Source organism: Anopheles arabiensis, chromosome 2, assembly GCF_016920715.1.
Source record: "Anopheles arabiensis isolate DONGOLA chromosome 2, AaraD3, whole genome shotgun sequence".
Taxonomy (NCBI): Eukaryota; Metazoa; Arthropoda; class Insecta; order Diptera; family Culicidae; genus Anopheles; species Anopheles arabiensis.
Window position 1 is genome coordinate 23931013 of NC_053517.1, and position 27476 is coordinate 23958488.

Below are 27476 nucleotides of genomic sequence, written 5' to 3' on the forward strand. Positions count from 1 at the left end.
AAAAAACTTACTAACGGTCATCTATTCACCTTTCCACCAACAGTCAGAGTTCTCGAGAACCAACTCCTCCAAGATTCCATAATTGTGATGGTGGGATGAGTTTGCATGAGTTTGTTTGTCCATTGTGTCGATCGATCGATGCCACTCACTCCAATGCAACGAATTGTTGGCCGTGCCGTGGGCAGTTTTGGCAATCCTGTTCCAAAGCCTACCCAAATCGCAAAGTTTCATTGTTTGCAAAATTGTTCCGTGGTATACTTTACGTTTTGATATAGGCAACGAACCGTTCCAGAAAGCGAACGCGATTGTTTCAGAAGCTTACAATGTTAACGACTTACTTTTCTCAACTTGTTCTACCCTTTTTACTGACGCTTTGGCTGAACCAATGAGAAAAGGGCAACGCATTCGTTTCGGTTGATGATTTATCGACTAATTTTTATTTGTCCTATTCGAAAAATATAACATTCTGGCGATTGAATAAATTGCAACGCTGGTTTCATTTTGATCAAACTTACACTTACACCTAGAACACTACCTATGGGGGGTAATTGTTATTTACTTACAGGGTTTGGCTGCGTCTGGGACGCACGGTAAATAGTCCACTCTTGTGTCTTAAAACGGCTACAATACTGCTTACATTATGCACTGCTATCCCGGCTGACTAGCGTTCACAATCCATCCAATTCGCTATAATCACATTTACGAAATGTGCTAACAGTTGCCTCCTCATTCCAAACCATTTAAACCAGCGGAGTGGTTCCTATTAATTGTTTCCCATTAATCTGTGTTGGCTAAAATGTGAACGATTCGTTAAAATTTAACATTACATTACCATACGTTACAGTTGGCTACTTCTAGTAAGTTAACTCTCTATGTGGATATTACTTTCTCCGTTCCGTACTCTTCGGTTTGGTGGGCTTGGTATTTTGTTTCTTATCCGCTTACCTTAGTGTCTCGTTTCTAAAAGCTCATCGTTGTTTCCATTGCATTGCACTACAAATGGGTGTGCATATGTGTACGGTTGTGTCAATTGGGGTGTAAGAAATAAACATAGGAACGTAAAGCTATCACTCAGCAAAAGTGGGCTCATTCTTTTCCGAGCGATAGGGGGAACTAAAGCAAACGAAAAATATTTAAAAAAAAAACATAAAACATTAATCTCCAATAGGACACGTGTTTTGTAATCTATTTTGACACCTTTTATGGCATAAACTATATAACGAAATGGCACTACATACTCGCTAGCGTGCTTAATGATACAATCTTGCTCCCCGCATTTGTATTCCTCTCCCTCCTCGCGTCTATTCATTCTTTATCACGTGCGCTTTTATAGTAAATTGGACCGAAAATTCTTCGACTTGATTAGAATCGATTTTCCACTATTAATCACAGACAGTTCAAAATCCGGCCGTACGAAGCGTGTGCCGGCATAAGCACCACAACCACCACTCCGTTCCCGCCCAACGTCCTCGTTCGTTTCATTCAGCACCGTTTGATCCAGGGGCGACCGGCTCGTGCCCTTGTCCCGGTGCGACGTGCTCGATACGTCCACCACCGCCAACGGTGCGGTCGGCTTCACCAGACTAATCTTGAAGCGGCTCTTCTTCCGACAAAAGTCAAAGCTGCACTCCACCATGTCCCGGCTGCTCTTGGTCAGCTCGCGCTGCATCGTGGTCGTGTTTTGGTCCGCCGCCTGCTGGCCCTTGTTCCGCACGCGGCTAAATGCCGCCCGGAACTGCGTGTTCATGCCGACGTAGATGATCGGGTTGTAGCAGATACTCGATTTGGCGACGAGCGCCGGCAGCACGGCCAACCCTGGACCGATCAGCTCCGGCGGTCCGAACTGTTCGATCAGCGCGAAGATCGCGTACGGTGTCCAGGCGACCATGAACGCGACGATCATGACGGCCACCATCGAGGTGACGCGCTGTTCGGCCCGATTGATCCGCCCGACGCGTGCTGAATTCTGTCACCCCACGGAAAATACAATGAAAATTAAACACACACATACAAAGGAGCGAAAAAGGGGAAAAGTGCATACTTGTAGTAGTAGTTGGCTTGCATTTGTTTGGTTGTAAAACACTCACCTCCCGCATATTGACGATGATGTTCGTGTAGCTGTACACGATCACTATTAGCGGAACGACCAGCCCAAACACGAACAGGAATATGATGTACGTGGTGGCGTTTTTCGTTTGAGACTCCCAGTTTACCGAACAGCTGAGGGAGATGGAATGGAACAGATTTAAAAAAAAAATAAGTGAAACTCGGAAACCAACACACACAAAAGGCAATCAAAAAGGCTAACAATGATCAGCGATTTTTTAGCTATTTGAATTGTTAAAACAGTTGGATTTTGATGTGGTTGGTGTGTTTAAAGTTATTTAGTTTTCCCAAAACATCTGAAACTGTATCACATTTCTCGGAATGAACTCTGGAGTGCAGTCCCAACCAGAGAAAAGGTCAAAAATTGATCATACTCTGGCAGCTTTTATTTCAAACTTCAAATCGTCAACCACCAATACGAAAGGCGAATATGGCTCGACAATTTTGGAGTAACGAAATTTAAATTCTTGGAAAATCTCCTTGTTCGACATAAGGCCAAATATAGCCTCGTGCAGTGATGTTACCAATCCTGGCACAACTCCATCGTGATATCGTATATTTCTTTTTTTTTTGCAATACTAAGAGCGCATTACAGTCTAGTCCGAAATTATAAGCCGTATTTTGTCTGTTTCTATATATAAACACAAAGTATCTGATTTTTCTCAATTTTTAAGTTTACATTTCAAATGCAAGAAATAAATTATGATATGATGAATTTATTGCATTTAAATATATTGAAAATTCGAATTGCATACCTTCAGGCGCTAAACATAGCCAAAAGAAAATGTTTACAGTTAGCTAATTTGTTTTGTTTATGAGAATAAAATGAATAGTTTAACGAGTATTTGAGCTACGTGAGCTTCCAACCAAAAGAGTTATCTTGATGCATACAAGACTTACCTGCAAATGCTTAGTTGCACTTAATAGAAAAAATGCCCTTATATTTAACTTCCGTACTGTAACGCACCGTACCGAATGGAGTTGGCAAACGAGCCAAGTGTACAAAAGGAATACAACACAAGCCAACTCGCATTCCACGTACGCAGCAATCAATCTCAATCCGTTTTCCAATCTCCATTTCCCAAGCGTGAATGCGGCTCAAAGTACCAAAGTACCGTACCGGGCTCTTCGAAAATACTAGCATCCTTCAATTACGTAGCTGCTGTTACAATTCTATTCTGCGGTTACGTTCGTACGGTGCATCTTCACTCAATCATCAGTTCGAAGGTGCTCAAAGGTTCCCCTTTTTAATATAGAATATGGGCATTGACGTTAAGGGAAAGCACGTTTCCATTTCAATGCAATTAAGATGCAAACGAAAACTGATTAAGTCGGTGAGGGAAACGCGAAGCCATTACCAACCATTATTGCAATAATGGATAAAGTCTGTTAAAGATGAGGGCAGACATTGAAGCATGAGTTTACGTATCTTTGATTTTCCTGCATATAATGTGCTTTCTTCAGTGCACATGCTTCTTTTCGAGCAAAACATATTAATACTTAATAGACAAAACAAAAATATCTTCACAATCCAGCATTGAGGCTCAGGCACAATTTTCCTACTAAATTCAAACCAATCAGCCTGGCAATTTATTTTCATTTCTATTCTCAAATGTTTCTTACACTGCTGGAAATGTCTTTTGCTGGCAGAATAAATTATAAACATTGCAAAACCATAAACGGTTGCTTTAGCGGATCGGCATCAACCTCCTTCCTTTAAAATAATTACATTGCGCGTTCGTAGAATCATTCAGCGAATCAAAGGTACCTAAACCTCTAAGCTTGTAAACGAATTATAACTGTCACGCCAAGATTTGCCCCACAACACACCATCGAAACGTTGCACATTAATGCCAGCCAGTTTGATGGTTAGCTCTGCCTAAGTCCCTGTTGGATTGACTAATCAGTTGCATCCCTTTCGGTGCACGCCACCCGATTACGCGCGTACATTTTTTGAAGTCAGCTTACAGTCTCGTAACGACTACTCGCATTCACCCTACAGTTGTTCACCTCTACAAACACGATGCGCTAGCCCGATGTGTTTCCGGTTACCTGCGAATAGCTCCATCGTACTCACCTGATGTTAGCTGCCTCCTGTACGTACGCACCCCAGCCGAACAGTGGCGGCGAGGTTAAGGCAAACGAGTAGCCCCAGATGAAGAAGATCGCCAGGAAGGCTCCCCGGCGCGTCAGATTCCGGGACGAGAAGGGACGGCTGATGAGGCAGTACCGCTCGTACGACAGCACGGTAAGCGTCGTGATGGAGGTTATTCCTGGAACGGAAACCAGATATGTGACAGAAAGAAAGACGCGAAGAAGGTAATTCGCTACCGGGGGCAAAAGAAAAAATAACAGCAAGGACTTGAGGACAAATTTAAAACAAAAAGCTCTAAGACAACAACAGTTAACGCTAACATGATAGCCGAGCGTCAACTGCAATTACAATATTCTTTCGCACCACGGTGGCAAAACAATTGACTTTGAAGTTTTTCATACAAGCGAGGGCGCTCTTTTACAGAAACGGTAACAATTCAGATACGCAAAACCCGGGAGTCAAGCCAAGTCAAGCAAAACCGGGAGAAACCCGGCTGTTCTGTGCATCACCGTAGGTCCTTCACAGCGGAACCAGCGGAAAGAATTAACACCGTCCCCGGATCCGGTCCGGAGCTTTTGTTTGCTGCGTGAAATATTAATGGTTGCCTGTTGTTTATAAATTAACTGTCTTTTGAACCATTCCCTTCGCTTCGTTTTCTCGGATTATTTTGCTCCAATTATACCGGTGATGGAGGAGTGTACGATGAAGGAGCGAAGATTTACATACTGTTTCCGAGTTGGCAGCTTTGGCCGAGGGTGGCATTTATGAGCGAAAGAAATGTGATAAAATAAACATTTTCCTGAAAGAATGGCCATTGTCGGAGCCATTTTTTCATGGAACAATTAGAAGAGGAAACAATTTAATGAATTGCTTTTACTTTAGGTGTAATGTTTCCTAGAAAGCTTTGAAATCAGGTTCATGAAACTAACATCTAGTAAGGGAAGGATACTGGAGCAAACAAAAAATCATAAAAGACTTCGCTTCAATGTTTCAACAGAAATGGAAAACAATTTCACTTGGTTGTGACATCTTCCACTCAATTTAATGTGTAATTTGAACACAGCATTTCATAATCTGATATCATATCTCAATCTTTTTTCTTTATTCGTAGATCTTATTCTTTATCCTATACACACTATTTTACCATATAAGCTAAAATTGTTTATTTCTTTAATTTTTTAATTGTTTATTTCTCGTTTAATGGATAACAGTGATCCGTGTGAATGTTCTTAAGTCTAATATTAGTTTAAAAAAGTAGAAAGATCAACTTAATTAACTTAATAACTCATTTTGAAGACGGTTTTTAAAGGATTGCACTGAGGTTCCAAAATCAAACAAATACCAGCTAAATTGTAGGTGAGGTGGTATGACTCAGATTGTTATCGGCAAAATAATTGGGAATTTCAATGGGTATGGGCAGTTTGGGAAATAAGACTTTCGAAAGTATCTTTTCATTACTTCTTGTATTTTCGATCTGTTAAATGCAGATTTGTCAGAATATAGCAGACGGACAAACCAGCAGTAGTTTGTGAATTCTGCATATAAACTTGTTGTCAGTCCCTTGGTGCAAGCTGGACAACCTAATCACATGCCATTGGCTAGGCTGGGTTAACTTATCATACGCAGAAGTAATCATCCTGATATAATCAGTTAGACATAGTCAAGCCTAAAGATGGTTAGGGCAGGCTTAGCTCACCATTATAAAATATTACCCAGCAGAGAATCACCACAATCACCCACTTCTACTAACAGATGTATTGAGAATCACTTAGAGAATCTTAAACCTTTGATGTTTTAAATGTATCTATTAATCATAAAACACGGAATAAATTCTTCTTTGTTCGCCATAGACCCCAAAAAACGGATCAATACATCAATAAGTTTTCAACAGTAATTTTCCACCATATTTAGCCAAAGGACAAAAACAAAGCAGCAATAGTATTGTCATTTAATCATCGATGAAGCAGAACAATACTTAAATGGTACAAAACAAAGCGTAAAGATAGCAAGAAAGTAACAGTTTGTTCTTCTTCACTCGCCTGGCAAGCACTTCTAATGAGCTAATTCTGTGTAATTAAATATAGATACCGATGTGAGCGACACATTCCCTACCACAATAACGACGTCGTTACACTCTTGAAGCCTGCAGTTCTTAAAATATTCACCATGCCATGCCATTCCAGAGCTAGGCGATTAAAAGGAATCCTTTTGGATGGTGTATTGATAGATTTATGGCTTTAGTTTCCCGATCCTAACCGACATTACCTCCCGGTGGCTCCATAACGGGCAAGTGTGCGACCCAAACACACTATGGCACAGTGTCTTTTCACCGAATGATAGGGTCACTGTCCATAATTTCACCATTACCAGAATCGGAATAATTTGCTCTATCGAACAAACGCACGACTGTTGTCGGATGTTTGCTGGTGGTTGTGTCTTTTGCAAGCAAATTCATTTTCATCCTTGCGTCAGCACATCCGCAACACAGGATGAAGATGAGAACGGAGAAAACTTTTTCCTGGCAAAACTTCTGTTCCATTCCCGGAGCCTGAAGCCGCAAATAAGTAGCCTATGGGCCCCTTTTTGGGCTAGCTCGGTATCAAATTCATACCGAACCGCACAGCCGGCAATGCGCACGCCACGGGGTGGATGGATGCTGTTGGTTGCCGTAGAGCTTCAGCCTCGTTCGCATGGTTGCGCCTTATTAAAGAAGCGTTCCGAGCGCCGTTTTCACGCTCCGACTCGACCTCGACGCTTCGTTAAAGCTCGCCGATGTGTATCGGAATCTCGAGAGTTGCTGCAAAGGCTTTGCTGATTCAACGCAAACATGAACAGATGTACCGCGGTTTGGTAAAGTTCCCGGGTGCTTAATTGTTGATTGTACATTCGTAATTAAAATCGACGAACCGCTACCAAACGGAAGGTATCGGAAACATTGAATGTATGAAATGGTATTATCCACATTCTAGCCAGCACGTTCAAAAGTGTATCGATCGATAATTGAAACAGTGCTACTATCTCAAGCCTCTTTTGCTTCAAAGACTTCAAACGATGTTGAAATTACTAATAAAGAAATATCAAGCGACTGGTGAGCGCTGGTTTTGATCTTCCGGCAGCATCGTTCCGTGCCGGCTGCTGATTTGATTATTGATTATTTATGTGCACCGGGCCAAACAAAAACAAAAGGAAAAGGTTAAAGTTCATCTTTAAGGCAAGACATCGTCACACACAAAGCCACTCTCGCCTCTCGAGAGCAAAAGGTACAGAGTATTTCCGTTTGCTTGAAAAACCCCCGTGGAAACCAATGAAGATGAAACGATTTTTGCCGAATCTTTGCAGGCTAGGTTGCAGAAAAAATAGCGATTGAAGCTTTTTTTTTTTGTTGTAATGTATCCTTCAATTTTCTTATCAGATGGGAAGCAAAGTGTACCTCAGGGTTTGAAAGGTAGCTAACGTAGTTGAGCAAAGGGGAAACCCACCAGGGAAAGGTTAAAATAAACAAACACACCAAATGGGATTTCACTTGGCGGAGACTATGCACAAACAGGAAAGATGAAAAGCGAATCAACCACCGGCCGATGATAAGGTAACGATGATAAACGGTGCTACTACAGAGCTTTCACTTTGGGTTTTAATGCAAAAAAATAAGATGGCAGCAAAACAAAAACTTTTTTCTGAAACCGTCATGAATGTATAGCGATTGTTTAAAATAAAATTACTCTTTAAGGTAGCGCCAGGGGAAGGACAAAGCAAAGCAAAAGAAGAGAAAAAAAGGAAGCGAACACACAGCCAAACAAAAACACCAACAACGCTACGACCATAAAATTAATTATGCCAAACGGGCAGCCGATGAAACCATAGGAAATGCCGGGAGAAAGTACCCACGGCACCCTCTGCCTTCTGCTTACCCAGTAAGGACATGAAAAACCCGTACGCCACGCACAGCGTCCGGCCGAAGATCCAGCGATGCGAGATGGCGGATGTGAGCGTGAGCGGGTTGCCGATGATCGACACGGAAAAGTCGGAACAGACCAAATTGAATAATATGATGTTCATCGGTGTCCATAGCTGAAAGAAGGGAAGGAGGTAAAGCAAACGCAACGGATACGTATAGAGAAGGGCTGGCCACGAATATGGAGCAACGAATCGAGGGAAGGATACACAGTCAGCCAGTCAGTCAGTCAGTCAGTCAGTCAGTCAGTCAGTCAGTCAGTGAGACAGTGTCATATCAATTGCGTGTGCAATCTTATCGTGTCGATTTCCATGCCAAGGGGCGTTCGACTGGCTGGATGAAATGAAGAGGATAGTTTGCGCCATGGCGCAGATCGCATATCATTCCATCGTGTAGCCGTTTGCTGCTCGGCAAAGGGTCGTCGCTTGTCACGAGTGTTGACAGAATTCATTTCAGCCAGGAAATGAGTTCACCTTCCATGGTCCTCCATACCGTCCGCACTTTCCTCCGACAGTTCACCTTAAGGGAAAAGCGGTAGTTTCTTTTTGTCTGTGTGTGTGTGACGTGGTTTAACAACATCAGCAGCAGTGTCGGTTTTTGTGCATCGAAACTAATTTCAATAACCACACTAATTCGACCGTGTAGCGCCGAGATGGCGGAACGGACCAAACCTCCCCCTGCCGTTGCTTCCACTCACCTGCATATCCTTGCACATCAGCGCTATCACGAACAGGTTGAGGAAAAAGCCAAAAAATCCAATAAAGAACAGTGTGACGGCGGACGCATTGTAGGCCCATGGTGCCATCAGATCTTCGTAGTCGACCGCACTGGCTGCCACATCGTTAGGAGCGTCGTTCATCTTCGCTGCTGCAACATGTTTCGGACGGTTCGGTCGGGGTTGGGTGAGGGCAGGGTCGTTGCTGTGGCTGGGCTGATAAACGGTACTGCAAGGTAGCTGCTGCCCGGTGCATGCAGTGGCCCGAGTCAAAGTAGCTCGATGCTGTTGCGCTTGTTATCCTAGTGACGTCCAATTAACGGATTCTGGCGCACGGATGGGCAAGCAGCCGAAAATCAAGCTGCACTTTATTATTGCACCAGCGTTCTCGTTGCGTTTCGAACAACAACAGTTCGGGGGCTAAATAGCTAGCTGTTGCACCATTACACCGCCACCTTACGCCACACTGTCTGTTCCTTTCTCGTGACACACTTTACACGCTACGTCATTGCGTTCACGGTCTGTATTGTCGATAGTTCCACCACACTCGTTCGTTACACTCACGGTACGGGCCACTGTGATGTGATGCCTCCATTCAACAGATGGAAGATGCACTGTACGTGGAAGCAGCTTTTGCTTCCTCTTTTATTGACGATGCAATGTGATGTGATGTGATGGATGTGATCGTACAGTGATGAATATTGTTGCACGTAAATGGTTAATCCATCGCAGGTTCACTCTCTTCCTTGAGACGTTGAGCCGTAAGCAAACACGGCTAAATTACGCACTCAACCAACTCAATCTGCTCATTCTAAGGATAACACAATTAACTATTTATGCGCTTGAGGTGCTACCAGACCGCTGTTAGGTTCGGCTTGCTTGCAACTACTGTTATTACGAATAGAGGTAGCGTAACAATGAAATATACGGATGTTAGGTTCCATTTATCTGTAAATTTGATGGAATATTAAGTAACTTGATAGCATATAGACCGGAAGAGTCCATAACATAACAGGGAGCCGAAAGAGCTCGAAATAGAAGCCAAAAATGCGATTAGTCCTTACAATAACAACAGCAACAACGGCTAATTATAAATTGAGGACTAAAGACTTTTGCACCTTTGTCCCGTTTGCTTACACAACAGCTGCTGCAATGGTTGTTAATTAATAACTGATCGCTTTGAAGATATGAATGTTCGTCCAAATAGAGTGCATTTGTACTACAAACTTGCAATGGAAAATCGATTAAAGATATACTTCCCAAACTCTTCGAGAAGAGCGAGAAAAAAGCAATGACTATAAACATTGCTCTAGGCTATAAAGAAAAGACGTTCTGGAAAGTTACTATTTAATAACATCGAATTGTTTCACACATGAAAATGAACCTTGTTCTATAATTCATTCATACTAAACAATGTATGTATTCTGCGTAGCAGAGGATTAAAAGCAACATGTTCTAGTAAAGAAGTATAATTCTAGCCTTCCCATCAGTTTACTCATCCACTCATCCCTAATCGTTCACTAGTGTAATCCAAAACCAAAAGAACAGGCCACTTTTATCACGAAAAATGTCGAACTAAACTTCTCTACACTTTGCACTTTTGGTCCGTGCACTTCCTTTTGCTCAAACTGCAAAACACTGCTTTCCGGCGATATGTGTTTGAGGTTCTTCATCCACTACACCAAATCGTATGACACTTCATCAACCTCGACGGTGCACGAACTCACACTCTATGGCTCTATTAGTACATCGTCTTTAAGCAAACGCTTTCGGCGACGAGTGGCGTTTCAAACACTCTGCGACACTATCGTGCATCGGAAAACACATCGCCACTTTCGCTTTCATCCCGAATCCCGCTGTGGTGCCCGCTTGTTTGCCCGTAGAGTCTGTCCGTACGGTACAGGCTCCGGCCGACGACTGGATGTAACAGATGGCGGACTGCTGATAAAATACCTTTCCTAGACAACAGGCACGCTCCCTGACACCGTCCCGGAGTAACCGGATGCTGCACGCACGCAGTAGAACACACCCCGTAAAACGCAGACAGCCTTCACGCCACTCACTGTTTACTAGCGATGTGGTTTCGCGTTGGATGAACATCGCCGAACAAGGTACGGCCGAAGAGGAAGCTTTATCGCTCTTTCGCTCATTTCATCGAAAGCTTCTTTCTCTCTGTTGTTCTCGCTCACAGAGGCACCTCGTCGTCAGGACGATGATTGCCAGCTCTTCTGTCTGCTTTTACTCAGGTTCATCAGGCGCCGCGTACACGAAACGAGGGTCTCACCCGTCCCGCAATCAGGATGCGGGGTAAAAACACAAACATTTCAACATCCTTTGTCTGCATCATCCCTCAGTACACGGTACTCAGTGGGTATTACCGGGTACCGGATCGAACCTCCATTATAAGCGGTTGTTGACAAACCGAAGATGGTGGTTGTACAGCTTCCATCGGAGAAGCGATTACCATGACAACAGGGAATAGTGGGAAGGATGTTTGAAGCAGCTGAAATATAACAGATTACATGAAAAACCCAACGCAGTTAAAATTTGTAAAGCAATCGAGAAAGCTTCCCAAGGTACTAAACAGTAAGCGTACAGATAACATTGCAAGAACGTGCCCAGAAAGCACAAAGCATTGCGCATCAAATTTGCAAATAAAATTTTTGAGCAATTCTCTGAACTCCAAATCTCACCATACACTCCAGAGCTTCATTCAACGCTGCCATTAACTCTTTCCTTGAATTGAGTTGAGTGTTGGTAATCGCAAGCCATATAATTTTAAAACGGCCCTTCCTTCGCTGTCCTTCTCCATTTGCACAACATCAACAACCAAATCAAACCAAATGATACACGACAGCGGGTTACACAAATGTTTTGAACCGTGGCGGTGGCCTATATCCGGCAAATAAATGTATATTTTTATCGCCATAAATGTGACGGATGATGCGTGCGAACCCACAAACCGTACCGGCGTTGAAGGGATTCGCTCAATTGGGCTCTGCGGTGCGTGTGTATCGTAAAGTTGGGTTCCGCACGTAGTGCTATTATTTGGCTATAAACTGCACCTTGCAAACAGTCGCGATAACACCTCGCACGTGTAGTTGGGGAATTGGTCTTGTACATAATTTTCATTCAAGAAAAATCATAAAGTGGATACATCATGTTTTTATTGTTTGTTAAGGGTTTTTGGGTGGTTTTCCAACTTGTTTGGATTTCTCTCATGATTTCTAAAAAAAAGAGACAATACCAAAAAATCTTGACAAACGATCATCATATCGTGGGACAATTGAAAAAAAAAGTTCATTAAACTACCAAAAATCTGTGGAAATCCCTGAAAAAAACCTAAAAACTTCGGCTCCAAAACAATTATCAGTACTTGTATTGCACACTCATATTCCGTGTACACAAAAAATGTCATGTGCAAATCAACATGTTTTGTTGTCTACCGGCATTCCCTTCTACGGAACAATAATTCCGTGTGATTGCATCAATCAAATGTACTTACCTGTAAACGAATGCTCCCAATTGTTAGAATTTATCTTCGCACTACGCTGGAAGCGAAAATTTAAGGCATACGCGTATCGTCGTACTTGCTTGCTTCTTTATCACAACCACTTCCCACATTCAGCACGAACACGATACGAGACCCGAGTACTAGGATCGTGCATGACGATGGCAGGTATCTCACAGCATCCGGCAAAGTTCATCCCTCGCTAGTGAAGCTTCTCTCTTTGCCAGCAGCACGCGAGTGTCGGCTTGGTACGCTTCAGCATCTGAGTTATGTCGGGTTTGCAATTCCTAGTGTAACGCACCATTCCATCCTGTCTACGAACGAAGTCACTGTTACTGGCACTGAAGCCACTGGCACTGTTACTGCCGATCAAATCGGTTCTTGATACAGGAATGATCGCGTCAGGATGTTGCATGGAAGGCATTAGCTTTGTGTTAATAATAATAATATTGCTACACTTTACGCGCTAAAGCATGCATAGAAATAAAACTGTTTTCTTAGTCAAGAAAACCCCGGTACATTTCACAAAACGCAGCGACATTCAAGCTGTTTATGTTTATGTTTGCTGACGAGAAAACCCTAAAAACCTTGGTCTCTCACCGAAGCGACCGCAAACGCAACACACCCACCACGCGAACGGCACGCGCGCACGAAACGTGGCTGCGTACGAAATGTGTTACCAAAGGTCAAGTTCAGTGCGCGTTTGGCAGCGTACGGTCCGCGCAAAGGACGAAAGGCCACTGGCGGCGTGGTTTGCCCGCTCCAAGGAGCAACAATATCGCCCACCTTTGGTCCACACCCGCACACAGATTGTGCTTTACCTTTTTCCACTGTATACGCCACTCGTGGCGCGTTTCGTGCTCGCCTTGTGCGAGCGAGGACCGAAACTCCAAAAACCTCACAATCTCGGGCCACTGAAGACGCTCACAAGAAGCTGATGAATTCGGGCTGCTGGCGAAACGCGCGTGGGTACAAAATATGTATTTTATTAGAGCTCGCGCCGACACGGATCGGTTCAGTCTCGTGCCGGATGCTGTAACGGATCGTGATGCCGTGCAGTGATGCTGCTGCTGACGGTTGCTTCCGGTTGCCAGCTTCCCAGCACCCTTAGCCAAATTGAGGCGGAACTTACACGACTTTATGTGAGTGATACCGGTACCGATTCGAGTGCGATTGGTTTTTGTTAAATGTAGCGTAAAAGTTACGGTTCAACCTCGCAAAGTGCATAGTTTGTTCGGGTGGTTAAGTTTAATGTGTTTAATGTGTTATGTGTATGTGTGTGTGTGTGTTAGTTATTTAAAAGTGCCTTAAGAAAGTACGTTTCCCACCTGATTTGAAACGTGTCTTAAAACGTCCCCAAGCACGACATTCCACCATACTTTTGCTACGAGGTGATGCTAATCGGCCCGACACGTTATCGCTACCAGTGTCTACAGTGCTAGCCCTTGGAAGACACTGTGGGAAGGAGCGTCGAAGCATTTTTGGTAACGGAAACTCTACTCTTCCAGTCTACTTACAAACGATAGGCTGTACAAAAATAGACGCAAAATGTGCCCGAAGATAAAAGCGGTCCCGTGGAACCGACATTGTGTGCGATGTGAAAGAATTTAATTTACATTTCCTGTGAACTGAGACTTGGCACGGTGGTGGTGTCTGTGGTGGTGCTAGCTATGTACTGTATCCTTAACATATGGCCCAAAAACTGTGCCTAAACAACGAACGGTGCACGGGTTTCGCGAACAAGAAAAGACACCCAGAGCAAACGATGGACCAAAAATGTTTTCACAAGCCTGGTTAGCACATTCGTCGCTCTACCACCCTGCTGCACAGTGCCAGTTGGACCAGGTAGGTTCGGAAAAAGCTCGCTTTTCCAGTGGAGGATGGCGAGTTTTTGCTGCTTTCGCTGCTGTGAAGAAGGATGCCCTGAGCCTGGCAAATTGTCAAAGTGGGGAAGGTGATAAAGACTGTAATTGAATCGAAGATTTTACTGTGCGTGTCACGTGATGTGTCGCTTGGTTCGGCAAGGAAGACACCCTGCAGGCCATAAAACCATATCGTCTCGTACCTTTTTCCGAACCCCTTTTTTGTGCTGGTGGCCAGTAAGAGCTGCTAGAGAGAACATTGCGATAGCGCCTGGCATTAAAAATTAACCGCAGCTCGTAAAATTGTCTGCACAAATTAAACTGATTAATAATACCGTCCAGTTGATTATGCTATGCGTTTCAAACAAATAAACAAAATAAAAAAGCAGGCACATAAATAATGCAACACATATTAACTGCAAAGCACCGCAGATCCCACAGTACAGATTGCCCTAAATTGCACGCCCAAAGAATGATGGCAAAAAAAAATAACGGGGCTCGTGGTCGTCGTTTGTTTGCGTAATTATGGTACAGTTTTTAGTAAGTGACCATCTTAAACGCCCTTATTTATGAGATCATAGTGCTCGAAACCAATTAGCTATTAGCCGAAGGCCCAATTTCACTTTAGCGATGATGAATATGTCTGGCCTGCGATGGAACACGGTAGATGTGCCAGCCTCCCGGGATAAGGTTTTACCCCTTTTTTCTTCTTTCCACCACACTGGACGATGGGAAGCACTCATTTTTAAATAAGTAATAAGGGCGTACAGTACATCAAAGGGAATTTTTTTTTTGTATTCTTATAACTTTTTCTAATGCTTCAAGCGATAAATATGCTGTCCATAGCTTTAAATCGTAAAAACCCCTACAAATAAAGCGGTTTGCTCTTTAATGTTTCGACTCGACTTGAAAAACTTGCAACAATTATCAACCTAAGACATTTTTCCAAGCAACAGAACCAGTTGACACAGTACGCAGTTGGCTTGAAAATGGCACTCCAGTGTCAAGGGAAAACAGTAAATCAACATTCAAATAAGACGCTTATGCCAGCCCACAGCGAAAGAAAACAATTTGCATGTGAAAACTGAGCGAATTTACAGCATGACGAAATGCGCCCCAAAACGAACGACTAATTTGTAAAACAGACAATGGAAAGAGCCATCTTTCAGCGTGACAAGTCTGCATTGGGAGCTGCAGCTTTCACGAACGAAAACCAGATGGTTGCTAAACTTTTCTTGCCTTACATTCGCTCCCTTATTGTGCTATGCTCACTTCATTTATTAACTGAAACATGGCATCGTGCTGCAAAACGAGCTTGACAGCCTGCGTTTTTGCTACCGTTGGCAAAACACACACAAACCAGCCCAGCTCGTCTGTGGATACTTTGGAGCCACGGGAAAACGCACGGGTTCACCAAGCCGCTGCGATGTTCCCGGGAGATTTCCAACCCGAATTGTGAAATAATGATTAAAATGTCTTGCGGTCACGGGTAAGAATTAATATGACTTTTCTGCCCCGAACAGGAAGTTCCTGTGCTGTAAAACAAAAAAAAAGCTGATCGGATTATTTTTCACGGCACATTGTGCTGTGACTTTGGGTCTGTGGGTGTGTGTGTGCGTGCGTTTGAACTTGCAACATTTTACCGGTTTTTTTTACAAAGAAAATAGGAAACAAAGCTCTTAAGAAAAAAAAAAAGTTTGCGTGCTTTTCCGAAAGGTCGACCCACAGCACTAATAAACAAAAAGCTGCCTGCTAGCTTATAGCAACACCATTCAAACAAGAATGACAATATGCTGCGCACCTTCTTAAAGCAGTACTTCACACCATTCAATCGTTGCTACGCAACAGAGTTCGTCTTGAAGATTCTATTTCTGGCCGGTCTGGCTGCTACCCCACTTAAAGCTCGGGCTATACACCTTCTCGGTACACCGAGTTCGTTCGTACGTACGGCCCATCTGCTAACGATATGATACTTCTCCGACCGTACAGATTGTCTGCAGCGCTTGCAACGGATCAGCAAGCGGGAATCCGTGCCCTCCTATCGCGCCGGAGAGTATGAAACTGTCAAGTGCGTCACCCTCGTTTGCAGCCCGCACGCTCGAGTAGGTGCCGAACGGTGTTGTGCACAGCCCCCCCCCCCCCCTCCGTGGCAGCACCTGATGCCGGGACGCTTCACGCCGTGCACGGATCATCGCTGGCAGGATGTAGCACCGAAGATGTACGACGTCACCGATGCTGCCGCGATCAATTCCGACCACCAGGAGCTGATGGCACCGTGGGCCTACAATGGTGCCGCCGTGACACTGTTCTTCATCGGGTTTTTCGGATTTTTCCTCAACATCTTCGTTATTGCCCTCATGTACAAGGACGTGCAGGTAAGAACGTAGGGACGGGCGGGAAGGGTGGCCGTGAACACCATTTGGTGCCCTATGAAAGCACAAAATGAGGAGTTACTCGTGTGTGTGTGTGGGTTTGTGTGTGTGCGAGGAGTGTTCGCATCCAGCCAACAAACGGTGTTGACCGTACGGTCGTAACGCGCTCGACCTGGTCAGTATTGCAGGGAAAGACACCGTAGCAGTCTGCCGGGAGGGAAAATCGCGAGCGGGGACGACCGGTTACGCCCTTATGCAAACTTTCTGCCCAACATATGTTCAATTATTCCTTGTATTTCTAACGAGAAGTGGATGCTTCAGTGGCGTACAGCGTACCCGATTGCGGTGGTCTTTCAATGCTGCATCAATTTGTGTTCTTTTTGTTTTGTTTTGTAGAGTATGTGTGAATGTATGTGTGTGAATGAGAGAGAGAGAGAGAGAGAGAGAGAGAGAGAGAGAGAGAGAAAGGTAGCGAAAAGCTCATCCCACTATGAAAACTTTGCAGGGCTACAGTCGAGTGCGGTCTACTTATTTTACAAGGAAGTACTCAAACATACAAACATAAATGTAAATTTGCTGACCAACGCTGAACATTGTAAAAGACAACAAAAATCGATTCATTACTTTGTTGTTTTTCTGTGTAGCTATTATTCAATTGGACGGAAGCTACGGAAATATAATACTATTTGAAATTTTAATAGCAACTCACCATGATGCTGGGTAGAATTATGCTCGATATTAATAGCCTTCAGGCGTATCGAAAGCGACCCTTGAGGTCTGCAAAACAGTAACAACATGAAACTTAGCCTCTTTTTTGCGGACATTGCATACATTGAGGGGCATTTGTTTTAGTGTGCAAAATGTATGCTAGCTTTGCAACAAAACGCCTGAAGGTTATGCATTGCAGGCACAGAGCTCTACATGCTTCGTGTGGCGTTGCACAACTTCCACATAGGTAAAGTTCTTTTTCCGATGCCTGTGCAATGCAGTCAAAAGAAAAAAACTTGTTTTATAAAAGACACACATTTCTTACACATAATGCGAACCTTACCCGATTTGTTGTTACTTTCCATGCCACTTTTCTACGCCCATTCAGCCAAAACATGATTAACATTTTAACACATTGATCATTCTTTCTTCTTCCTTTCTTCCGTTCAATGTCATTCTTTTCCTTTCTTTGTCTCTCTCTCTCTCTCTCGCTCTCTCTCTCTCTCTCTCTCTCTCTTATTGATCTCTTTTCAGCTATGGACACCGATGAACATCATCCTATTCAATCTGGTCTGTTCCGACTTTTCCGTATCGATCATCGGCAATCCGCTTACGCTGACGTCCGCCATCTCCCACCGGTGGCTGTACGGGAAAAGTATATGTGTGGCATACGGATTCTTCATGTCCCTGTTAGGTAAGGTATAGGGCAAACCGGACGCGTTGTATTCGGTAGGGACAACGGCATCCACACCACAAACAACACACAAAAAAACGCTAATCATTTCTTCAAATTGTCGTCGGACCGGACGTTCCGTTTTCCCGGTACAAAAGGACGACTGAGCTCGATTACTTGGTATCGATTTGTTGACACAAAGCATGCCGATACAGCCAGGCGATACAAACCCCATTTGGACGCTGCTCATCGCATAAGCTCGACGCTCGTCGCAGCATAATGTAAGATGGAAGCCAAACCCACGCCACCAGCATCGACAGGGGCTGTGCTGTGGCGAAAAACTCTTTCCAAATTTATTCAACAATCACCATCAAAGACAAGTGGAGCCGTTTGGCCATGTTTCTTTGTCCGCTTGGCGCTTTCTGCCGCACGACTGTTGCTCCCCAGCGTCAGCCACAACGAGCTCGCTACCTCCCCCAGAACCTACCCCCTCGGTGATAATATCGAAAATATGCAAAATCGCTCCCTCCCCTCCGTTTAATGTGAAGCATAATTGCGTCTCCATTTATTCCTGCCCTGCAGGTAGAATGATTAATGCGAACGTGGGAAGGAGGATAATGCTAACCAAAAAAAAGAAAAAAACAGATCGGTATATATGTTCAAAAGTATCGACGAACGCACCGGGCAAGTCACCGTTGATTATAATATTTTAACCTTGCCATCATCGGGTCGAGCCGGGTGCGAGAAAATTTACACAATTTTCCTGCCCAAGGCGGGCGGGAAATATCACCTCTCCCTCTCCATGTCCTCCACCCCCTCCCCCGCTCCCTCTCTCGTTATCCAAGGCAGCTGGGTCAGAATTTTTTTCACACGCGGTACGGCTGCCCACCTAAAAATGTAAATGGACGCGCTGTCGAGCAGATTATCCTGAACTAAACTCGTTCTCGAACAAGTTTATGGGCTGTTCAATTGGATTCCTCCATGGTCCATTGCTTCCACCATGCTAATGCATCACGATTCAATTGCGAAGTGCGAAGCAAGAGAAGTGGTTTGAATAAATTACTCTCCCTAATGTTCTCCAGAATGGACAAGAAAGCTTCAAGACGCCCCCTACGCTTGAAAAGGCCTGGAAGCCTGCAAGGCACTACCAGCGCGAAAAGCTCGAGAAAGCGCTTCACTCACTTTAAGCTATTAATCAGTAAAATTGGGCGAAGTACATTTACATCCATCTTCATATTACACGCCTCATCATCGAGCCAAACCCCCGTAACGGTGGTTCGGGTGCCACATTGCAAATCATCCGGGTAAGCGAACAGCCGCTAGTTAATTGATACCAACGCTGCACACCAACTACCAACGAAAAAAAAACAAAAGCTTTATACACAATCAAGCGCAAATGGAGAAAAAAAAACAATGGTGCCGCACTGGGCCACCACGTGATATCGAAATTGATATTGATGTGCGGGATTGGAGAAAAACTCAGCATCCACCATCGGGGCACTCACTCACACCCAAGGGAACGACGCACTTCCGACGCGAGCTCCAAATTAATCTGCACCGTAATCCGACGCGAAGTGATTTCCATTTCCTAATGCGATTAAGCGAGCTCGGGGCTCGGGGAAAAACATACACGCGATTTGTGTGCGAGTCTTGCGATTTGATCGTTGTTCTTTTGTATCCCTCGCTGACGTTTGTCAGCATTTTGTCGCTTGTGCTCGGCAATGTGTACGCTCAAGCACAACGCAATCTGGGCAAACTCGGGCTCTCGAAGTCGTACTTGAGCCTAAAAATAATGTCAATCGATTATCGAAATTTTGTATCATTCATTTTACGCCACACACACACACACACCACGCTCGTAAAGCGTATCAAATACCAGTGGCGTTGCATGAACAAACAGTAACGACTTCCGTCGTAAAAATTGTGACATTTCATCATTTTTCGCAGATCGAACCTCGGCAGAGTCAACTGAGAAGACGCAGGACGCAGTTGAGCGAATATTTGCGAGCTTATCGTTTTTCAATTTCGACCACGGAAACGTGTACGATCCTTTGCCCTTTGCTTTGCCACTTTCTCCGTCCCATTCTCGATTTCCGCGCACCTCCTAGACTCCCGTCAGGCTCATTAGAAGTTCAATCCGATTAGGGATTAGAGATTGGTGCTTTCTTCGGTTCGTTGGGGACTCCTTTTATTGGTACTTTTGCCCACGACAAACGATAATGGGAAGGAGCGAACCCATTGCGATTCCCGTACCACGACCACGACGCACGGCCAGAAAAGTTCCAAAGCCCCGTCTGACTTGCTTGGCCGTCGCGATAGGCAAACGCAAATCTGCCCATCATCATCATCGGTCCCCGGCAGCCCATGCACGATGTTCGAGTGGGGTTTTGCGACCGACGGTACAGGGTACTAACTTTTGCTCTGCACTCCCCCTTTTGGAAGCGCCCCTGCCAGCTGTGTGGGTGGGGAAAATCAACTTTGTAAACGAAGCGCTTTTTGGCTTCACAGAAACACAGACACAAACTGTTTTGCAATTTTATTTCATGCAAACTACACCCTGCTTCGCTTTTCCGGCAACAGTTTCAATTTTTCCGCCTCTCCTTGGCCTTCCAACTCACCACTCTTCTTCGTTCTTCGTAAAAAAAACAGTCACTCGATCCTGCCCAACCGTGAAACACAAACACACACACACACAAGCAAACAGCAAACATCATCCCTTCGGGTGGTAAATTATTCCATCAATTGGAATAACCGGGAATAACGGTTTCCAACGCGACATGGTGAGAACGGATCCGAGAGCGGCCGTGTGCCGAGCGTCCCTTGAGCAGAAATGGGAGGGAGGGTGTGAAAACTCCCGAACGCAAGAAAACATCCCACGGGTGGGCAAAGACGGGGGAAACAAGGCGTCCGTTTTCCGATCGATAAACATTTCCTTTTCTTCTACGGGGTTGGCTTTTGTCACTTTCGATCGAAAGTCATACCCGCGAGCCATCTCGCCAACTGCCGAGATTTGGGTGGTCGACCGGGCTCCATTTACATGGTTTGCAGCAATACGGCGACTGGGTTATTTCTTCGCAGTTTGGCAATGTAACCACGACTATCGGTGTGGTGGTAGTGACTGAATGAAGCACCAATTACACGAAAAATCCATCAAACTTGATCCCCGGCTTGGGAGGCTGTATGCGTTACAGGTGTAGGTACATGTGGAGGACGAAGGTTATAAGCTAGCAAGAAATGTTCAAGAGTCACATCGGTAACTACTCGAATAGCCAGAATCAGTTTAAAAAACGGAAAAGTTGGGATGAGTTCCAAGACCGGTATGGGTTCAGTATCAATTCCAGGACTAGCGTAAATTCAGAACCAACTCCAGAATCAGATCAGTTCGGGATCAGTTCCAGATCCGGTATAGGTTCGTACACAGTTCTAGGACCAGGAATCGATTTGTGATCGGTTCAAGGACCGGTATGAGTACAATATCTATTCCAGGACCGTTATGGGTTCTCTCGATATGCCTGTTGGATTTTGGGAATAGCGTTACGAAGCCCTGTAACCGGGCCAATTGAACCAGTCTATATTCAAGCCGGCCTCATGGTACAGTCGTCAACTCGTACGACTTAACAACATGCCCGTTATAGGTTCAAGTCCTGAATGGACCGTGAGCCGCCATACGTGGGACTGACTATCCTGCTACGGGGGAAAATCATGAAGTCATTGCAAGCCAAGCCCACAAGCGGTACGGGCAGGCAGGCGTTGACCGACAACGGTTGTTGAGCCAAAGAAGAAAGATATTCAAACTATTGTTTCAAACTAACTCACAACCGTCTGCTGCCTATTACTAACTAGTATATTTCTGTCATTGTGAATGGTCATAGGCGTTATGTCCAACCAAAATTAAAGCTAGGATTGAAATAGGAATAACATTTTCATTCACACAAACAGTTTGTTACCATTAGCCTATCGGCATCCGTGTTCTGTTCGCAAAAGCTAATGCTGTTTTTATGTCACAACTTTATGTTTCGCCAAAGTGTGGTCCGGTAGTTGCTATGTTTATATTAAAGGTGAACATGAAAAACCATGTAAATTTTTTCCCCCATTTTTCGCCCGTATTGCTCCCTTTTTTTTCGAGATATGTTCCATCGATTGAATATTCGCCTACTTATATCGGTCTTCAAAGTACAAAGCCTAAAACAACGACTTTCTGTCCTAAAAATTCTTCGGCGTAGCATTACCACCTTCATCAGTTGTATCACACTGAAAACCAGTAAGCAAACGCACCGACCACCAACCGTATCCGACATCCATCCATCAAACGCTGCAACTGCTCCCACGTACCAAATCCTCGCTATGCGGAAAGGAATCCCACTAATGTGTACGCTACCAATGGCGCAATACAATTTCACACATCTCATCTATTAGCATTTAACGCTCCACGCGTAACCCACGTGCAATTGTTTCAACGAGCGTGTAGTCAACGCTTTGCCTATGATTGAAACATCCTTTCATCATTGTACGGCCCCTGTCCCACCGAATATGCGCAACTCAAAAGGGCAATAGACAGCACAGAAGTGGTGTGCCGAATTGCTGCTCCATCTTCCATCCTCGCTCTGTTTTCTCTACTTTCTTTCACAGGAATCGCTTCAATTACAACCCTTACCGTGCTTTCGTACGAGCGGTTCTGTTTGATCAGCCGCCCATTCGCCGCCCAGAACCGGTCGAAGCAGGGCGCCTGCCTTGCCGTGCTGTTCATCTGGAGCTACTCGTTTGCCCTCACCTCGCCGCCCCTGTTCGGTTGGGGCGCCTACGTGAACGAGGCGGCGAACATAAGGTAAGACCCCACCGACTATTGACAAATTGACAAACACAGGCACCAACAAAACCGGGCAACAAAAAGCGACCGAACAAAAGAGAACATAAAAAACTGGAAGGAAAACCAACGAAAACGCGAACACAAGCAGCAAACACATTCACTTAAATTCGCTTTTCCGGAACATTGTCCTCACCGCGGGAGAAGCTTTATCAACCACCACCCTGCCCGTACACTTAACGAACCATTCCCATTATGATAGAATCCATTCATACTGCTTCGGTGCGCTGTTCGCTTTTGCCGCACCATAGAAAGCCACCACGGATGGAAACTGGTTGGCCACAGGAAATCCGGAGGAAATCGGTTTTTTTTATTTACTTTCACCCCGCATTTTCAAACCATTCTATCTCTTTCGCTCTCCATGCTCCATTTTACTGCACAACGTAATCATTTGGCGTGCGGATAATAATTTCACCCGAAAATTGCTCCCACCGCCCATTGCGCTGGGAAGGTTCGGACGCACCGTTCGCAAGCTGCGGTGTAGCTGGAGCCACTCGATTACGCCACCCGTTGTGACGGTTCACCCGAAATGTGTAACACCCGGGAGTAGCCGGCAAACGGTGAGCCGAACGTCAAACGCAGCCTTTATTAGCTTGAGGAGTTCGCTTTTCCCGCAATTTTCGGCACACAACTATGTCACCCCTTTTTGTGGGAAACTAATCCGGCCGACCGGCTGTGTGCATTCCACAGCACATGGAATCCGAACGCTGAACGCCGATGAAATTTTCCACCCATTTGGTGTCCCCGGCATATGCTGCTTGAATGGCATCCACCACACACCACAGCACACGGGTTATAATCCTCCCGGTGGCGTTGTGAGCTGCCGGCCCCGTGATTTGATTCCATTTCAACGCTCCCATGGGGCACCTTGCGGGCAGCCGTCCTGGAGCCTGCGGAGAGCGTTGGACGATTCCGAGCGTACGTACACATATATAAATCATGTAGCATCAGACTCCTTCACCGGAATAGTATCCTTTTCACTTTTCAACAGTACCTTGCCAGGGCCCCTTCTCGTGGTAGGCGTGTGCAAGCTTCCAGCAGCCTTCAAGGCCTTGAGCACTGTACCAATCTTCAACGGCTCAAGATCTCAAGATCCTACGGGTATACTAAAGGGCAACTAGGCGGAGGTATTGGATCCTATTATGGTGGTTTGTAAGGATAATTGTGAGCAGTCGAACAGCCGTTCAGGCTGTACGGTTCGTTTGTTGCAATGTTTGCAAATAATTTGGTAACGTTCTCTCACTCTCTGGGGCGTATTATTTGGAATTGGAGTTGTACGTTTATTGAGTCTTTTTTTTGTGTTGCCCTTGCTGAAGCGCTGAGTAATCAAAAGAAGCAACTTAAATCTTTAAAAGCGTTTATCTAAGTCTAGAAATTTTCACTTCATTTACGTGCTTTCGATATGCTTTGTGTTATATATTTTGTTTTTGGTAATGGCAGTATTCATTTATGTAGAAACTTGCAAACAATAGATCTCTTTACAGTAACAATAATACCTATGAGACAAAAAAAAGAGAAATATAGAGAGATAAACAGAGATGGGAGAATGTTCATATGCTCTCGGCAGGGCGATAGGTACGCACCAGGACGCTGTGAAGAGCAAAGCATGTAGTAACTAATTGTAAAACCTTTCGTAAAAAGTTACAGCAAATCAAACGTTGAAAGTTCTTGCTGATCATTTCCTGAAAGAGCCTGACTATTTTTGGTGTGGATAAATGATTTTTGGAACGCTGTGAATAAATTGTGAAATCGATTAAAAAAATGTATACATACATGGTTTCCAAGTGCCCTTCTTTAACTGTGCAGCGCTCTAGAAGCAGACAACTTTACTATCTCGTATAACATACATTCAATCTTTCACATGCTGCCAGCGTTGTCTAAAGGCGGCTCCCACAACGAAGCTGCATGATGCAAAAGGTTTACATTACGCGTTCTCATTAGTGCCGGCTTTCCATTTTTCCTCAATTGATTGGCTGATTGATGTACATAATCAACGTCCTACGTGCGATGGCTTACTACTGGCTCGAACGCTTTCCCAGAAGGTGGCGCGTAATGTATCTACAAAACAAATGGCAAGAAAACAGCACTGTTTGTAGAACCTTCTAGCTACCGAGAGGGGTAGAATATTATAGAACATTTACTACGGGCCAGCACCCAAGGCCCACCGTCGCATGCCATGCGTCAGCGAAGACAAACCATTGATAAACAGTGAAGAAATAATTGGGCTTGGGAAGCTTACTAAAAGCCTCTGCTTATCTCGTCCCAAAACCCCTCGCCTAACCATATGCAACTCTTTCCACCGGCACTCTCGGCCGTTTTGACTGCCGTGTGGGCTTTTAACTTTTCCGAGTGGGTTTCCCCATTGATTGCAGTCCCTTCCGTCGTAGCCGTTCCTCAGCCGGTGCATAAAATCATTGCCCCAGGCCAATGTTGATTGATAACAGTGCCGTTCGCTTCTTGTTATTTCTTCCACATGGGCGTACGAAGCTGCTCGGTGAACTGGGAGTCCCAGACGGCGAATGCAACGAGCTATATCATATTTCTCTTCATCTTCGGCCTGATACTCCCACTGGCAGTCATTATTTATAGCTACATCAACATCGTGCTCGAGATGCGTAAGGTAAGCCCTGTGCGGTAGCCGGGTGGCTGGCGCCCACCCAATGCAAAGAGCATTGTGCCGGTCGTCGCATGAATGAAACGATCCGAGAGACAGTCAATATTGATACGCTCTTCTTATTTTCTCTTCTTATGCTAATACACACACACGTACACACACACACACACACACGTACACACACACACACACACACACAGAATTCGGCACGTGTCGGGCGTGTAAACCGGGCGGAACGGCGCGTCACCTCGATGGTGGCCGTCATGATCGTCGCGTTCATGGTCGCCTGGACGCCGTACGCAATCTTCGCGCTGATCGAACAGTTCGGCCCGCCGGAGCTGATCGGCCCCGGGTTGGCCGTGCTGCCGGCGCTCGTCGCCAAATCGAGCATCTGCTACAACCCGATCATCTACGTCGGCATGAACACGCAGTTCCGGGCCGCTTTCGGGCGGATCCGGCGCTCGAACGGGGTAGCCGGCCAGCCGGACAGCAACAACACCAACAACAGCAACCGGGACAAGGAGTCGGCCCGCCACACGGCCAAGGAGGGGCTGGAGTGCAGCCTGGACTTTTGCCACTGGACGGTGCGGGGCACCCGGGTAAGCATATCGTCGGCCGAGCGGAATGTGCCCGCGCCCGCCTCCCGCGAACGGTCGGGCGGCCACAGTGTGACGGGCTCGAGGGAGGAGTCACGTGACCGGCACGTGACGTTGAAAACGATGCTGAGCGTGGGGCCACGCTCGCCGTCCAGCGTGGCGCCGGTGGCGGCCGACTGCAGCACGACGGACGTGCCGACCAGCGGCGACGGCAGCGTCCGGATCGTGCGCCAGGACTCGGAACTATCTGTGATCCACGATGGTGGTGGTGGTGGTGGTGGTAGTAGTAGGGTACTCGTTATCAAATCGCAAAAGCCGCGTTCGAATATGTTGTAGCGTGTAAGGTAATCAGGTATGGTTGTTTTTATTACGTTTGCCCTATTAATCGATCCCGGATGCAGAGTTTAGGATTAGTGAACCATAGCTAGGATAGGGATAGTGAGTAGGTAGGGGGATATGGTACCAGGTACTATCAACCAGCTTCGAACGGTATGGTACCGGTTTTGGAGGAGTCAGGTTTCAGGTGCGGCATCAAGAGTGCAGCCGACGACATAGTTGCTGCAGTCCACCCGTTGCATCGATCCAGTGTACAGCCGGGCCGGTGTTTGGAGCACAATTCTAAATTGCTCTTCCTTCACTGAAAGCGCGAGCCCCCTTTCAATGAGCGTCGAGGTAAATTTAAGCAATAAGCATCCACCAACAGCTACGAGCTAGTTAACTTTACGAGCAACTAATTTACCGCCCGCATTCCCGCTGCAGCGTGTGCGCGATGTTCGCGAATAGTGTATTTAATAAGTAAAATGAAAAATTCACCACAAAGCAAAACCCTCCCCCTCAAACTAAGACTGTAATTTGAAGCATTATTTATAGGTTAGGCATGGGAAAGGATGGAAATTGTAAAACTATTTGTAAACTATTTGTCTCGCACGCGTGTACAGGACAGTACTAATGCCTAACGTCAATGTAAATGCTGTCTCGGTGTTTGTCTGTCTGTCTGTGTGTGCGTAGTTTTCGTTTGCCATTTTGCTATGTATGATCCGCATTTGTCAATTTAGAGGTATCTGGATGTATCAACAATAAAACCAAACGAATTCAGTACAAAGTAATGCTCAAACACTCGCAATTGATTTATTATTCATTGTAAAATACAGATCGACATTGTAAATACAGATGTAAGATACAGTTTGGGTCGAAAAGCACTTACTTCACTGTCACTATTGTATCACGAAAGAAAACCTATATAAGCAGACTCCACTCTTTTTTACTATTATATTATTGTTATTTATTTTATTCAGCTCATCTTTCGATATATTATAGACGGGTTTTCAACTGTTGATATGACAAATGTTGATAAATACCTCGCGAACCTATGTTGGAAAATCCTGTAAACTTGCACGACAATTTATTT

General features: G+C 45.2%; 2 protein-coding genes across 3 annotated transcripts; one reads left to right on the forward strand and one right to left on the reverse strand.

The window, feature by feature from the left end:
- Positions 1 to 417: 417 nt before the first annotated feature.
- On the reverse strand, positions 418 to 10845 carry LOC120897181 (vertebrate ancient opsin-like). Of its 2 annotated transcripts, none has more exons than XM_040301853.1 (6): positions 10596 to 10845; positions 8851 to 9756; positions 8110 to 8269; positions 4184 to 4379; positions 2088 to 2220; positions 418 to 1966 (listed from the first exon to the last, which is right to left on the reverse strand). In XM_040301853.1, exons 2-6 carry the CDS (start codon positions 9010 to 9012, stop codon positions 1328 to 1330), a joined length of 1290 nt encoding a protein of 429 aa, XP_040157787.1. In that variant the 5' UTR covers positions 9013 to 9756; positions 10596 to 10845; the 3' UTR covers positions 418 to 1327. The 2 variants fall into 2 exon arrangements, with proteins under 2 accessions (XP_040157787.1, XP_040157786.1); XM_040301852.1 differs by having other exon boundaries at positions 8851 to 9816.
- A 2568-nt stretch (positions 10846 to 13413) lies between these two features.
- LOC120897205 (vertebrate ancient opsin-like) lies at positions 13414 to 27214 on the forward strand. Its single transcript, XM_040301880.1, has 6 exons — positions 13414 to 14224; positions 16231 to 16616; positions 17856 to 18015; positions 22624 to 22819; positions 25346 to 25478; positions 25673 to 27214. Exons 2-6 carry the CDS (start codon positions 16401 to 16403, stop codon positions 26402 to 26404), a joined length of 1437 nt encoding a protein of 478 aa, XP_040157814.1. The 5' UTR covers positions 13414 to 14224; positions 16231 to 16400; the 3' UTR covers positions 26405 to 27214.
- The last annotated feature ends 262 nt before the right edge of the window (positions 27215 to 27476 follow it).

Excerpts from the sequence above, each read along its gene's own strand:
- LOC120897205 (XM_040301880.1), top strand. The coding sequence starts at position 16,401 with ATGCCGGGACGCTTCACGCCGTGCACGGATCATCGCTGGCAGGATGTA. Across the intron at positions 18,016-22,623 it reads ATTCTTCATGTCCCTGTTAG|GAATCGCTTCAATTACAACC; the intron begins GTAAGGTATAGG and ends TTTCTTTCACAG. Across the intron at positions 22,820-25,345 it reads AACGAGGCGGCGAACATAAG|CTGCTCGGTGAACTGGGAGT; the intron begins GTAAGACCCCAC and ends GGGCGTACGAAG.
- LOC120897181 (XM_040301853.1), bottom strand. The coding sequence starts at position 9,012 with ATGAACGACGCTCCTAACGATGTGGCAGCCAGTGCGGTCGACTACGAA. Across the intron at positions 8,270-8,850 it reads TGATGTGCAAGGATATGCAG|CTATGGACACCGATGAACAT; the intron begins GTGAGTGGAAGC and ends CCCTTCTTTCAG. Across the intron at positions 4,380-8,109 it reads GTTTTTCATGTCCTTACTGG|GAATAACCTCCATCACGACG; the intron begins GTAAGCAGAAGG and ends TTTCCGTTCCAG.